The sequence below is a fragment of the Echinops telfairi genome, unplaced genomic scaffold, assembly GCF_000313985.2.
Source record: "Echinops telfairi isolate 266 unplaced genomic scaffold, ASM31398v2 ScPeMD7_7466;HRSCAF=8504, whole genome shotgun sequence".
Taxonomy (NCBI): domain Eukaryota; kingdom Metazoa; phylum Chordata; class Mammalia; order Afrosoricida; family Tenrecidae; genus Echinops; species Echinops telfairi.
The window spans coordinates 6,889,219-6,901,791 of record NW_022111366.1 but is presented as its reverse complement, the minus strand read 5'-3'; the positions used below and the strand labels follow the sequence as shown (position 1 = coordinate 6,901,791).

Below are 12,573 nucleotides of genomic sequence, written 5' to 3'. Positions count from 1 at the left end.
GAAATGAATTAGTGCAAAAAGAATAGTCATTCTGTGCCTTTAGAATTTGGCCTAGCTTTAAAAAAAAATTGGAGATTGATTCCTTTAATAATCTCTAGCCAGTAAAGTGCTTCAGTGACTTAGACTGTTTTCTTTCTTTCTTTCCTGTTGTCATCAGATCGATTCCAATTCATAGCAACCCTGTAGGACCAGAGTCTGACTGCTCCTGAGGGCTCCCCAGGCGGTAAACCGATATGGAAGCCAACTGCCACTTCTTTTCCCCAGAGAGCAGCGGGTGGGTTTGCACCACCGGCCTTTCAGTGAGCAGCCAGGCACTTAGCTAAGGCACCACCAGGGTTGTTGGACAACCATACTCAGGGGCACCAAATTGGTTCATGTTGGCTCTTCTAGCCAGTCTCCCACCAAGTTACCTGCTCCTCAATGAGTCCGGTCAGGTGGGGGAAACGGATAGGATTCACCTGTGAGTCCTTGTGGACTGCCTTCCTGCAGCATAGAAAATTAGCCCTCTGAGAAGCAGGGCGGGGTGGGGGGGAATCTCACTCTCAGCCAGAAGCCGTGCGCATCATCTGCACAGGGAACTTCCTGGACCCGGAGGCAGCGGTAACCTCAGAGGAGCTGCAGCAGCAGAACCAGGAGCCAGAGCATGGAACAGAGTGGTGGACCCCCAACCCACGGAGCAAGTGAAACTGAGTGCTTATGGGCACGAGGCTGGCTGGTGGAGTGGGGTAACTCTGGGCACTTAACTGGGGAAGCTGGCTGCTGGCCCACTGAAGTGCAGCTGAGCACCTTTGGGCTGCGGCTTATTGGACTAGGATGCCTCTGGGCACTCACGTGGCCCAAATATCATCAGAGGCACGTAGTTTTACCACAAACCTGCATTAAAAATGTGCTGGAAAACATGAGTATATGCGGTAATTTAGGGGGCTGAATTTGCTGGACAAAGGTGCTTAAACTGAATGCATTTGGGCCTAGGTTTACAGAGGAGTGATACTCCTTTTGGGCAGTTATTAGCACACCTGAAAGAACTTTGTAGCACTTTCTAAATAACTCTTATCCTGAGCATTCCTCACTGGCATTATAGCCTGTTCACTTCCTTAATAAACCCTTTAATCGTGAGTGTTGTCTGCGAGTGCCGGGTGGCCATTGCGATGGATATTAGAACCTAGAGTGAGAGACCAGACGAGCCACGGTACGAGCGCATTCCTGAGAATGCCACGGCCATCGTCTTTAAGTTTACCATAGGTTACCTTTCAGATGCCCCGGTAATATCCTGATTAGGTATTACCCTAGTACTGGGTAATGACGAAAGGGTTTAAAAACAAAAAATAGGTGAGTGACCTATTTCCAACCTCTGAAAATAGTTAACCAATCGTTTCTCAAGTGCTATAGAGAGCAGGGTTCTGTAACTTGACAGAGTGAAAGTCGTTGGATCACATAGCAGATAAATATTGTACCCATGCTGGATGCTTTTAAAGTCGAAAACATTTCAGCTAAACTCTGCCCTGTCCTGGGGATGGGGTGGTGGCAGTGGAGCGTGCAAGCTGAGGTGGCACCCCGGCCCCATCGTGCCCTCTTCTCCCAGATCTGTCCTTGAGCTTCCCATTCGCTTATTGCTTCTTTCATATTTGGTGCTGTCTTCCCTTTCATCTGGAACATCAGTACCCACATGCATTCCAGGAAAGGCAGGGAGATACATTGGCCCAGTGATCCTCGATATGAAGACAAATAACTGGAGATCACGCTGACACTTGGAGCTGGTGGCCTGAGCAGCAGAATTTGGCTTTTGCTGGTCCAACATCCCTTGGGCTGCTTCTTAAAAGCGCCCTTGAAGTGAACAGATGCACAGTTGTTGCAAGGTTGGTCCCAGGCAGGCATCCTCGCCCTTTCCGTCAAGCGTGGCCAACAGAACAGTGGGTTATTGAGTAGCCAGGTTTAGCCTTCCTTTAGTGATTAAGCATCAGACACATCAGTGTGCGCCTCAACAGCTCAGCCCCTTGTATACTGTTAACAAGCTGGCAGAATTCAAGAGGCCAGAAAAGCAAGGCTAAAGTTGCAGACCAACTTTTACAAGCATGAAAACACAAACAGTAAGCACATGAAAAACATCAATGCCAGTGTTTGAACTTCAGTTTTCAAAACAAGCACACCTGGTCCTGGTTTGCTGGTCCTGGTACGGAACGAGAGCTCCGGCACATGCAGTCCTGTCTTTTCTAGGAAGAACCGATGGGCCATGGTTTGGTTTCTTTTCTTTTTTTTTTCTTCTTTTTTTCTTTTTTAACATTTTATTAGGGGCTCATACAACTGTTATCCCAATCCATACACACATCAATTGTGTAAAGTGCATTTGTACATCGTTTCTCAAAACATTTTCTCTCCATTTAAACCCCCGACATTAGGTCCTCATTTTCCCCCTCCCTCCCCGTTCCCCCCTCCCGCATGAGCCCTTGATAGTTTATAAATGGGTATTTTGTCATATCTTGCCATGGCCCTGCGGGGGACAACACCAGGGACACAGTGTGAGAATTGCGCCTGATCTGACCCCGCCATGCCGAGGCAAGGCACTGGGGGGAGTGGGGGGGGGCGGTGCAGCGGAACAGCAGGGGAGGGGAGTAGAAAGATCCCCGGGGAGTGATGGGGGTGGACATTGGGGACGGGGCATGGTGCCCCAACGGGCTAGACTGGAAAACACAAGTTTTTCTTGCTTGGTATATTTTAATTTGTTCTTCGTCAGTGGATTGATGTTGTTGCTGTTTTGTTGTACAGTGTTGCTTGGTTTTGCTCTGTCTTGTTTTTATGCATGTTGTTTCCGCAGGCCTGTCTGGATAGGACAGGCTGGATGAACAATCTGGAGGAGAAAACAACGGGACTGACAGTTCCGGGGTTTGGTTTCTTTTTTATACCTGAAACTGTCTCTCCATAGACCCCCGTCATGGATGTGAAATGCTGCCATATAATTATCCGTGCATTCCAAATAAATTCTCTCTCTTTTTTTTTACAAAACAAACATTTCTTTTTTGATTGCCAGATCATTTCATCTCTTTGATTCCTAAAAATATACTATAGATCCTTTCTTGTGAAGGACTTCTTAGCACGAGCTAATCTTTTGTGATGATTATAAGTCATGTTACAGAATCTGCTAATTAGAACCTTGAGGTGGTTGAACGAGGGTGCTAGAGGACCTGAGGTGGAAGACAAAAAGGATGGTGATCTGAGACGAAGTCAAGTGTTCCAGATGGAGATTTTAGAAGTGATAACAGTTATTGACAAGGACAAGGTTCACGACAGGGCCTGCCAACCTGGCTGCCGATGGGAATCACTGGATAGCTACACAGAATACCAGTGCTTGGGCCCTACCCAAGCTTTCTCAGTGACTTAGGATCCTTTCAGCTTCTGGCTGCAGCATCCCTAACATGTGGTCCAAAATGCAGCCCCAGCATTTACATTGACGTGCTAAGCTGGGCGTGGGGAATGTCCAGCCTGTGGGCCTCATGAAGCCTGTATAGTCCTCAAAGCCAGCTAGCGTCACACATCTCCTCAAAGGGAAGCAGCTTCAGCCCTACGTTAGGAGTGAGTGAATGAGGTGTGTGACTGGTACCGCCTGGGATGATGTTCTAACTCTCCAGCTGGCCCTTGGCAGCAGGCGGCTCCCCACCCCTGTTGTACGTAGTGGGGCAGTGCAAGAACGCAGGGTGAGTCAGCTGTCTCCCATGGCAGGGCCCTAGAAGCTGCCACTTGATGCTTTTGTTTACACCCTTTTGCCCGCAGTCTCACTGTAAAGCAGATCTGGATAGTTCTCCTCCTTCGTTTCGCCCAGGTAAAACATTCTGTTCTTGTGGAAGAAGGGAGGACTGGTTGTTTTGCATTAAGCTAGTTTCTCTTCCACAAAGGATAATAGAGGTGGTAATAGGATCTTTAGAAGAGCTGGTGGTTTGAAGTTGGGAAGTGCCAATGGGGGGGGGGGGTTGTCAATGGATGTAAAAGAGGGAGGAGCCTTCCGTTGAGATAGATGCTGTTCATTGAGCGATTTCCTTCAGGGACAACCTGGTGTGGGGCAAGAATGGGAAATCAAGAACACGGGATTTTCCTGATGACGACGTTCATTTTGCTACCCAGTCCACCTCAGGGCTTCTTTTCCTCCCTCACTGGTATACATGCCACTATCATAAGTCGCTGCCTTGCAAATACCCTCGAGTCCCTGTTACTTCTCTCCATAGTACTGTAGAACCGCCCAACTCTGTGTAAGCTTCCCTGTCCGCCTCTTCCACATACAATGGATGACAGAAGGTCACGTGAGTTTTCGGCAGGGCTGGCAGTCCTGCAGCGTTTCTCTAGACTGTGCCCAGTCCCACTCCTGAGAGCACCCACGGGGGACTTGCTGGTATCCCAGTGACACTGACCAGCGCAGCAGCAGCAATCAGACGGTCCTTCTCTGCATATAGGCATGTCCTCTGATGGGGCCGTCTGCTGCTGCTGGGAAAGGCTAAGAGCCCGCCTGCCCGCTGCCTTGGACATGAGGCTCATGCCTGCCTTTTTATGTACCTGTCTCCTCAGGTCCCGCTTTCCTCTCCTGGATTGTTCTCACAGGTATGCACCCGGGCTCTAGCATAGCCCGTGAAAACAAACAACTAAACCACCCACTTATCTTTGTCCTCACATTCCTGTGCAGACAGCCCCCCACTTCGTGGCTTTCTTTCCCAGTAGAACTTCTTGAAGCCGTTGTCCGCACCTCCGATGACTTCAGCTCCTCAGCCTCCTCCAACTCCTCGGCTCTCCCAGGCTGCTTCCATTCTCACGGTGCTAAACACGGTCTGTACGAGGCCATTGCTTCCAAACGCGGTGGTCGAGCTCCCCCCTCTTCTCACCTGACCTCGGAAGTAGCTCCTTTCTGTGTGACTCCGGTGTTCTCTTGTAGCCTCCTGACAACCTGCCCCCACCCCACCTTGTTTTCCTGTTGTGTGACCCCTTGTAAAATGTCTGTAATGGTTCTCGTCTGCCCTGATTGTGGAAATGAATTGCTCTGGGCCCTAGTCCTGAGCCTTTCCCCCAGATCTGTTGTTTCATAAACCGTCATGATCAGTTGGCCTTTGCCTTGGTTTTCCTGAGCTGGACGTTGATTTAGGGTTAATCACTGGAGGCTGGCTGAGCCAGCAGGGACGCACTGGATGCCTCGCACTGACTAAGCCTTGCACGGCATGATGGCATCTCTCATGGCCACGTGGTGCCACTGATAAGAGCCCTGAACCCAGTGCTCAGAGGAACTTCAGGGTTGGTGACCACATGTAGCAGAGAGAAGCATGCTCCTCTTTGAGACGGGAACGCTCTTCCCCAACCTCACCCTCAACTGAGTCATTCCAGTGAATTATTGGATCCAAAGGATTAGTGGGACTAGAGGGATTCCTAGGGGTTCCTGTGGTGGTAGGTGGTCCCTGAGAGGGAAAAGAAAACATAAATCCAAATGGGACTGAGTGGTGTGAAGTCATGCGAACTCTGGAGTTTGTGGCTGGTCCCTGCTGACCTTGTCCTGGGCTGCTCGGGTCAGAGTGACGGCCTGGGCCTGGGCTACGTGGGCCACTGGGATCTGCCCTGAAGAGGACAAGGAAGCTAAGATTTCTACAGGACACAGTGGCTTGGAGGATGGGATTTGTCACCTACCACATCGCTTGGTGTCAGAAGCGGGGGATCTCAGATGCTCTTGGGATATCCTAGAATCATCTCAACCCGTGTGTGCCCCAAATGGGACTCTTGGTTTCCTCCCATCTGCCTGGCATCCCTGTACGTTTCTCCATCCCCGGAAGTGCCACCACCCCCTATGGAGTTGCTGACGTTAACGACTACGCTCAGGCCTTGATTGCCTTCTCTCACTTACTGTCAGTACATCCATTCATCAGCCAAGCGTTCAGTTCCACCCCCAACATACGCCCCAAGTCCCCATCATTCTCTGCATCGCCTGCTGCCTTCACCCTGGCCCAAGCCACCGTTCTCTCCCACCTAGCCTGTGTCCCCCGAACCTCCCTGCCCCCACTTTCTCTTGTCACGGTACAATCTCTGGGAGGGAGTGGCAGAGTACTCTTTAAACAGATCCGTCAGTAACTCGGTATCTTCCTCTGCCCTCGATTAAAATCCCGGCTCTACCTGGCCCCCGTGTGTGATCGGATGCCCGCCCGTGTCTCTGACCTCTCCTGTGCCACCCCCACTGGAGACACACCGTGTGTGTTCACCTGGGGCCTCGCGCTTTCTCTCCTGCTTCCTGAGCAGCCACTTCCCTTCCTCCCGGTTGCAGTGCCACCTCCCCAGAGAAGCCTTCTTTAAAGTAACTCCCTCCCAGCGTCTCCCCGCGTGGTTACCTGTTCCTTGTCTGTCTTACTCCATGAGAAGAGGGGCCTGGTCCACCTTGGTCATAGTAGCGTCATCATTAACTGCTAGTAGATGCTAACTGTTGTTGACCACTCGCAATAAGTAGGTTTTTGTTTTGTTTGGGGTCTTATCATTTCCATTACCATCTCCCGATGTAATTATGACTGGCACCAAGAATTGTGACTTCTTGATTCCCATTTCTTTCTAGGCTTTCCTTTGTTTATTGGCATATAACCTCAAACAATTCCGTAGTTCAGTTACGTCACGAGGAGCAAGAAGTGTACAGTCATCACCACCATCCGTTTTAGAACATTTCCTTCATTCTTTAATTTTTATTTTGTAAAACCGTTTTATTGGGGGCTCGTACAACTCTTATCACCATCTATCTGTCCATCGTGTCAAGCACATTTGCACATTTGTTGCCATCATCATTCTCAAAACATTTGCTTTCTACTTGAGCCCTTAATATCAGCTCCTCGTTTTTCCCCTCCCTCCCCTCCCCCACGAACCCGATAATTTATAAATTAGGATTATTTTGTTATATCTTACACTTCCTGTTTCTAAGAGCAGTAATTCTCTTGCTACCTCTTTCTAATCCATGAGGGCTAAGGCAGCGGTTCTCAGCCTTCCTGATGCCGCCCTTTCATACAGTTCCTCATGATGTGGTGACCCCCAACCATAAAATTATTTTTGTTGCTACTTCATCACTGTCATTTTGCTACTGTTTTGAATTGGGCAACCCCTGTGAAAGGGTCATTTGATCCCCAAAGGAGTCGCGACCCACAGGTTGAGAACTGCTGGGCTGGGGAAACCAGCTAATTAGCTCTGGTAAAAATGACATGTGAAGGATGGGAGAATTCAGAAGTCAAACAGCATAATTAGTGAGGGGTCATTTGTGCCTGCTGCCTCCTGACCTTGAGCCTTTTTGTCTTGTTTTGTGTTTGCACAGAGAGATCTCAAAGCTGGCTGGCCCAAATCTTTTTATCAGTTGAGTCTTGCAGGAGATACGAGGGAAGAAGAGAGGTTGGGGGCGCTTTGAGCCATAAGCCAGAGAAGGGCACCAAGTTCTCTGTGAGAAGTGGCTCTTGATACAGCTGCCTTGGCTGGCTGTAGGGGCGTGCTCTTTGAGAAATGACCTCTTTAACATAGATGGACTTTTTATCCTTATCGCCAGAGATTACCTTATTTAACACGTTTCGAGACAGTGTTTTAGATCCTGGTGTTTTGAACATAGAATTGTTGCTTTCCTTTGAAGTTTTCAAGTTGCCCGGATGTGGGAGTTATGAAGGCTCCGGGGTGTTGAGTGCATCGCCTTGCCGCAGAAAGGAGACTTCCCTTCTGGTCTCAAGTAGGCTGTGTAGTGTTACCAGGGAAATGGCGGTGAGTGGGACATGCCCCTCCTCTCAGGAAACACAGGGTTTAGGTTGAGGAGCACAGATGTAAAGACTATTAACTGTGAAATGCTGTGTCCAGAACTGTTCCATGTATTGAGTTCTAGCGCCTCTGAAGAATAACTCCCTGGGTTTTGTCCAAGGTGGGTGTGACAGTAAACCTTGGCCATTAGTGGGTCATGAAGAACCCTGGTGATGCAGTGGATACAGTGCTTGGCTGTTCACCAAGAGGTGCGTGGTTCAAATCTCCCATCTGCGCCACAGGAGAAAGAGGTGGCAGAGCTTCTATAGAGACTCACAGCCTTGGGAAGGCAGTTCGACTCTGTAGGGCCACTGCGAATCAGAACTGACAGCAGTGCACTTAGTTGGCCGGGAGGTGAAGAAATTCCTGTGTGCTAATTTTTGTTGTATATTTAGTCATTTAATTTATTTATATTTAGTATTTGAATAGCCGTGTCAATACATCCATCTTCTGTGTGACCTAACTGTGTCTCTTCCTTCCTCCAGTGGTTTCTAATCGCCAACCGATCGTACAAAGTCAGCGCAGCGAGCTCCTTCTTCTTCAGCGGTGTGTTTGTGGGAGTCATCTCTTTTGGCCAACTCTCAGATCGCTTCGGAAGGAAGAAAGTCTACCTCGCAGGTAATCTGTGATGGCCGGCACCCAGGAGCTGAGCAAGGGGACAGGTCTCCTTCAGGCCCCCAGGGAGCTAAACAAGGGGGACTCTCTGTTCTCTTCTGATGGCCACGGGGTGGCGGTGAACGGGAATCAACTCAGCGGCATCGGGTCTTTGCTTCAGGTGCTCAGAGACCCGCCGTGTGCACACGGAACCCATGTTTATCACCTTGGCAGGAGGCCAAACTGCGGTAGAGTCCTTCTGGCCAAGCATATGCTAGTGGCCAGCACACCTGGTCAAGGTTAGATGTTGGCAGTATACACATTTCTTAGATAATGGTGTGCTCTGTAACCTCCACACCCCAAGCGATGGCCTGTTTTTAAGGAGAAAAGTCAGCGATTGAGACAGTCTGCTAGATACCTGGCCTCCTGTCTCTGTGGGGATTCACTGAACATGAGCTCCGAGGGGCTCCCCATCGATTTCTCACAAACGCAGTCCAAAGAAGACGTTCACGTCCTGGTGTGATTGCGATTAACTAAACACTGTGATGGACAGAAATCAACTTGTAACAAAGAAAAGAAAAAACATTTTTTTCAATTTTTCTTTATAGTTTCTAAGAAAAACTTAAGGGGGGGGGGGAATATACCAGCTCAGACAATTTAAAGGCACGAAGAAGACTCATGTTTACCAACTAATGGATATTATTTGTAACGCTCATCCAATGCCGTTTTGCCTCTGAATAATCGGATGCTGTCCTTCTCTTGCTAGGTTTTGCTCTGGACATCTTATTCGCTATTGCAAACGGGTTTTCCCCCTCCTATGAGTTCTTTGCAACAACTCGCTTCCTGGTGGGCATGATGAATGGAGGGATGTCGCTGGTGGCCTTTGTCTTGCTAAACGAATGTGTGGGCACCGCCTACTGGGCACTGGCAGGTACTGCGCAAACCCCGGCCTTCTGGAGATGGTGAGCAGCTCCAGAGAACCCCGTAGAGCGTCCATGGAACCCGAAAACACGGTTCCATTCAAGTGACTCCACCCCCAGTTAGCCTTGCTTTCTGTGACCGGGAATGAATCATTCTATAACTACCTCTCTGCTAAGTCTCCCCCAGCCCATGCCTCACTGGGACTGCCAACAGAGGATTGTAGAGTGAGATCACCCCGGAAGGCAGTCACTACAGAGACTGTATCTGCCTTTACCTTACACTGCAAAAGGGTGCTCAAGTAGGAAATAGGAGAAACTTCCTGTTTGAAGCTTTCTTATTATATCTTATTAAATCCCTCCTTAAAAAAAAAAAAAACAAAAAACCCTGTTTCCGTCAAGTCAGGAGAGAGTTCTAACGTAGAGGTTTTTAGTTAAAAATATTTTTTTCACTGATTCCTTTTTCTAAATTGAACCCATATTGTATGGTTTTTAACAACCCTCTCCCCTCAAGCACGACGTCTATATAGTCAAAGAACAGGTCGAGAGGGTTATTGGACTGAAACTACTGTCCTCGGAGAGTGTCAGTGCCGACAAGCCTGCTCTCTGGGCAGTACCGGTTTGTCTTGCTCTCCGTTCTTTGGATGAGTCCTGAGAACTCCTGGTGTCTGGTCTCCGTGTGGGAAGCAGCTGATGGGGCAGCTTCAAGGCAGGCATCTAAGGAGTATCTGTATGTTGAAGAGTACCTCTCTCTTTGCTCTTAAGTAACACACGGAACCACATTGGCCGGCGTCTCTGTGCCCCAGGGAGCGTGCTTGCATTTGACCTGGTTCTGCTATGCCCGTGGTATGCAAGCGAGAGCTCCTGCCCACACGTTACAGATGAGGCAGCTGTGACGCCATCCGGGTTGCTCAGAGCTCAGGCCCTTGGGACTGCCTTGTGTCCTTCCCCTGCTGTGAGACCCCTCCTTGGGACCCGACAAGGTGACCTTACCAGTCCCGGCAAGGCGGACTGCCCTCTTTCACTGGTGTTGCAGGGGCTAGTGGATTGAGCTGGAAGGTAAGTAAAAGACACCCGCGCTCCATTTCCCCTAAACCTCTATCCACCTTACAAGGTGAATTAAAACAAAGCAAAACAAGTAGATTCCGACTCACAGCGACCCTATAGGACAGGGTAGAACTGTTCCCAGTGGATTTCCAAGACAATAGCTCTTTACAAGAGTAGAAAGCCTCGTCTTTCTCTCGAGGAGCAGCTGGTGGTTTTGAACTACTGACCATGTGATTCGCAGCCCAGCCCGTAACCATTACACCACCTTGGGGTAATTAGCGCCCGAGTCATAGCTGCCTGGCAATGCTCGGTGGTTCATTCCTTCTGTAACAGCTTCCAAAGCCTTTTTCAACCCGCTGCCTTGTCCCCTGGCCCAATCCATGGGCTAGGACCAGTGGGACTCTGAGATGCCGATTCCCATTGAGACCGTAGTGCATTTTTTCCGGTAGCGGGGTGTCAGACCTGCTGGAACTTCCCAAGAAATTAATGTAAATAGAAGTCACTGCCACCCTGTCTGTACCCAGAAGAGGCCCAGGGGGCTCTGATTTCAGTTTTCCTGAGCTCCCAAATCTTGCTACTAAGACAGCCTCAGTCAGCACATGCCCGTATCCAACGGTTCACATCTTATTCGAGGTGCTCCGCGCAGGTGCTCTTGTGAGAGCCAGCGTGCTGCCCTGAGCCTGCCAGGTGGGCCGAGGCCTGTCCTTGTCCTGTTGCATGTGATGGACACAGAGGGACCTGGTCTCCTGCTTCCTTGTCAGTCGCTAAAGCCAGTGAACGTCCTTGAGTTTCGCCTTCGTACCCTTGAAGCTGTGTTATGATGAAGCTATTAAAATTTCTGTAGAAATGATAAGGGGGTGGCGTAGCTAAAGGAAGGGTGGGGTGGAGAATGACAGTGGAACCAGATGGTTGCCAAATTCAGTGTGAAATTCAAAGCGACTGAAGAGTCTCCTGCAGGCCCGAGCTCGGACCTGCACCCAGGACAAAGGAAGTGCTAGCTGGTGCTGGAGCCCTGTGGGCTTTCCTGCTCTCCCACAGCCCAGGGGCTCCCCAGGCCTGTCCTGGGATTGTCTTCTCAAGCTGCTTTCGCTCGCCCACAATCTCTTTGTAAATGCCTGTGCTTCTCTCAGGAGCTCTGCTGTCATAGCGATTACACGTGCTACTGACTGCAAGCCAGCAGTTCAAAACCACCAGCTGCTCCACAGGGGAAAGGCTTCTACTCCTGGGAAGAGTTACAGTCTCTGAAACCCACAGGGGCAGTTCGTCCCTGCCCAGTAGGGTCACAATGAGTCAACGGCAGTGAGTTTGTTTTTAGTTGGGTAGCTTCACAGAAGAAGCCCAGGCAGCGCTATGGGGTAGGCCTTGGACTGCTTACCACAAGGTCGGCAGTTCAAAACCCACCAGCTGTTGCAAGGAAGGAAGGTGAAGCTGTCGGGCCTCATAAAACTTTACAGCCTCGGAAGCCATATGTGGGGTGGCTGAAAGTTGAAACTGGTCAGCAGTGGATTGGGGTTTGGGTTTGGGTTTGGGGGCTTCAAGCTTGCTGAGGAATTACAAGAAGTTGGAATACACCTAAATGTAGAGCAAGAAGGGGTGTGGACCCTGCTCTAAAAAGTAGAGTCTTAGTGATAGTCACTCTCCCCAGACAGCGTTTTCAATCAAGTAACCTATTGACATCATGTGTTTGACTGGCTGTGATGTTATGGAGAAGGGGCTGGGATGGCTAAAAACGATACAGAATACGAGTTCGATTTCAGGAAGTAAGAATCAGTAAAGGCCTGTTACTGTCATGTCAGCTCCTGGCTTGCAGAGAGCTGGGGGTGGGGGTGGGGGTGGGGCACAGGACAGGGCTATGGAATAAGGAATTAATAACCTATAATCAGGCTCAAAGAAAGGTGTCTCTCCTGTTTCCTATATGGGCTCTTTTTCAGGTTAGATTTAAATGGAAACACTGGCCTAATGATCCAGCAGTGAGAAGTTAGTTTGGCAAATTCTGCTGAGAAAACCTGTGAGAACACAGTGCGGTGACGTGGAACAGCCTCACTCAGCGAGTGTCCCACCTTTGACAGGGCTCTGTCTTAGCACCAGTATTTTTCTCCTTTTAGCAGAAAATATTTGAGTTTTCCTTCTCTGACCGATTTCCATCTTACGCAGTTCCCGCTTTTGCAAGTTTTATGGTTCTTGGCTGCAAAATAATCCGGGGTGCGCTCTCTATAAAACAGAGGGTGAAGCCTGTGCACAAAAGCCC

General features: G+C 49.5%; 1 protein-coding gene across 4 annotated transcripts in view; it reads left to right on the top strand.

Annotated features, from left to right (window-relative positions):
• Positions 1-12,573, top strand: part of SLC22A15 (solute carrier family 22 member 15) — a 128,428-nt gene that overhangs the window by 36,362 nt on the left and 79,493 nt on the right. For 3 of the 4 annotated variants that reach the window (XR_006679425.1, XM_004714861.2, XM_045283700.1), the window contains exons 3-4: positions 8,253-8,385; positions 9,128-9,292. Coding sequence is in view for 3 of the 4 variants with exons in the window: in XM_004714861.2 (XP_004714918.1) it covers positions 8,253-8,385; positions 9,128-9,292 (298 nt within the window). In the remaining variant the exon portion in view is untranslated. The remainder of the gene's footprint in view (positions 1-8,252; positions 8,386-9,127; positions 9,293-12,573) is intronic. The other variant, XM_045283699.1, reaches the window with a different exon arrangement.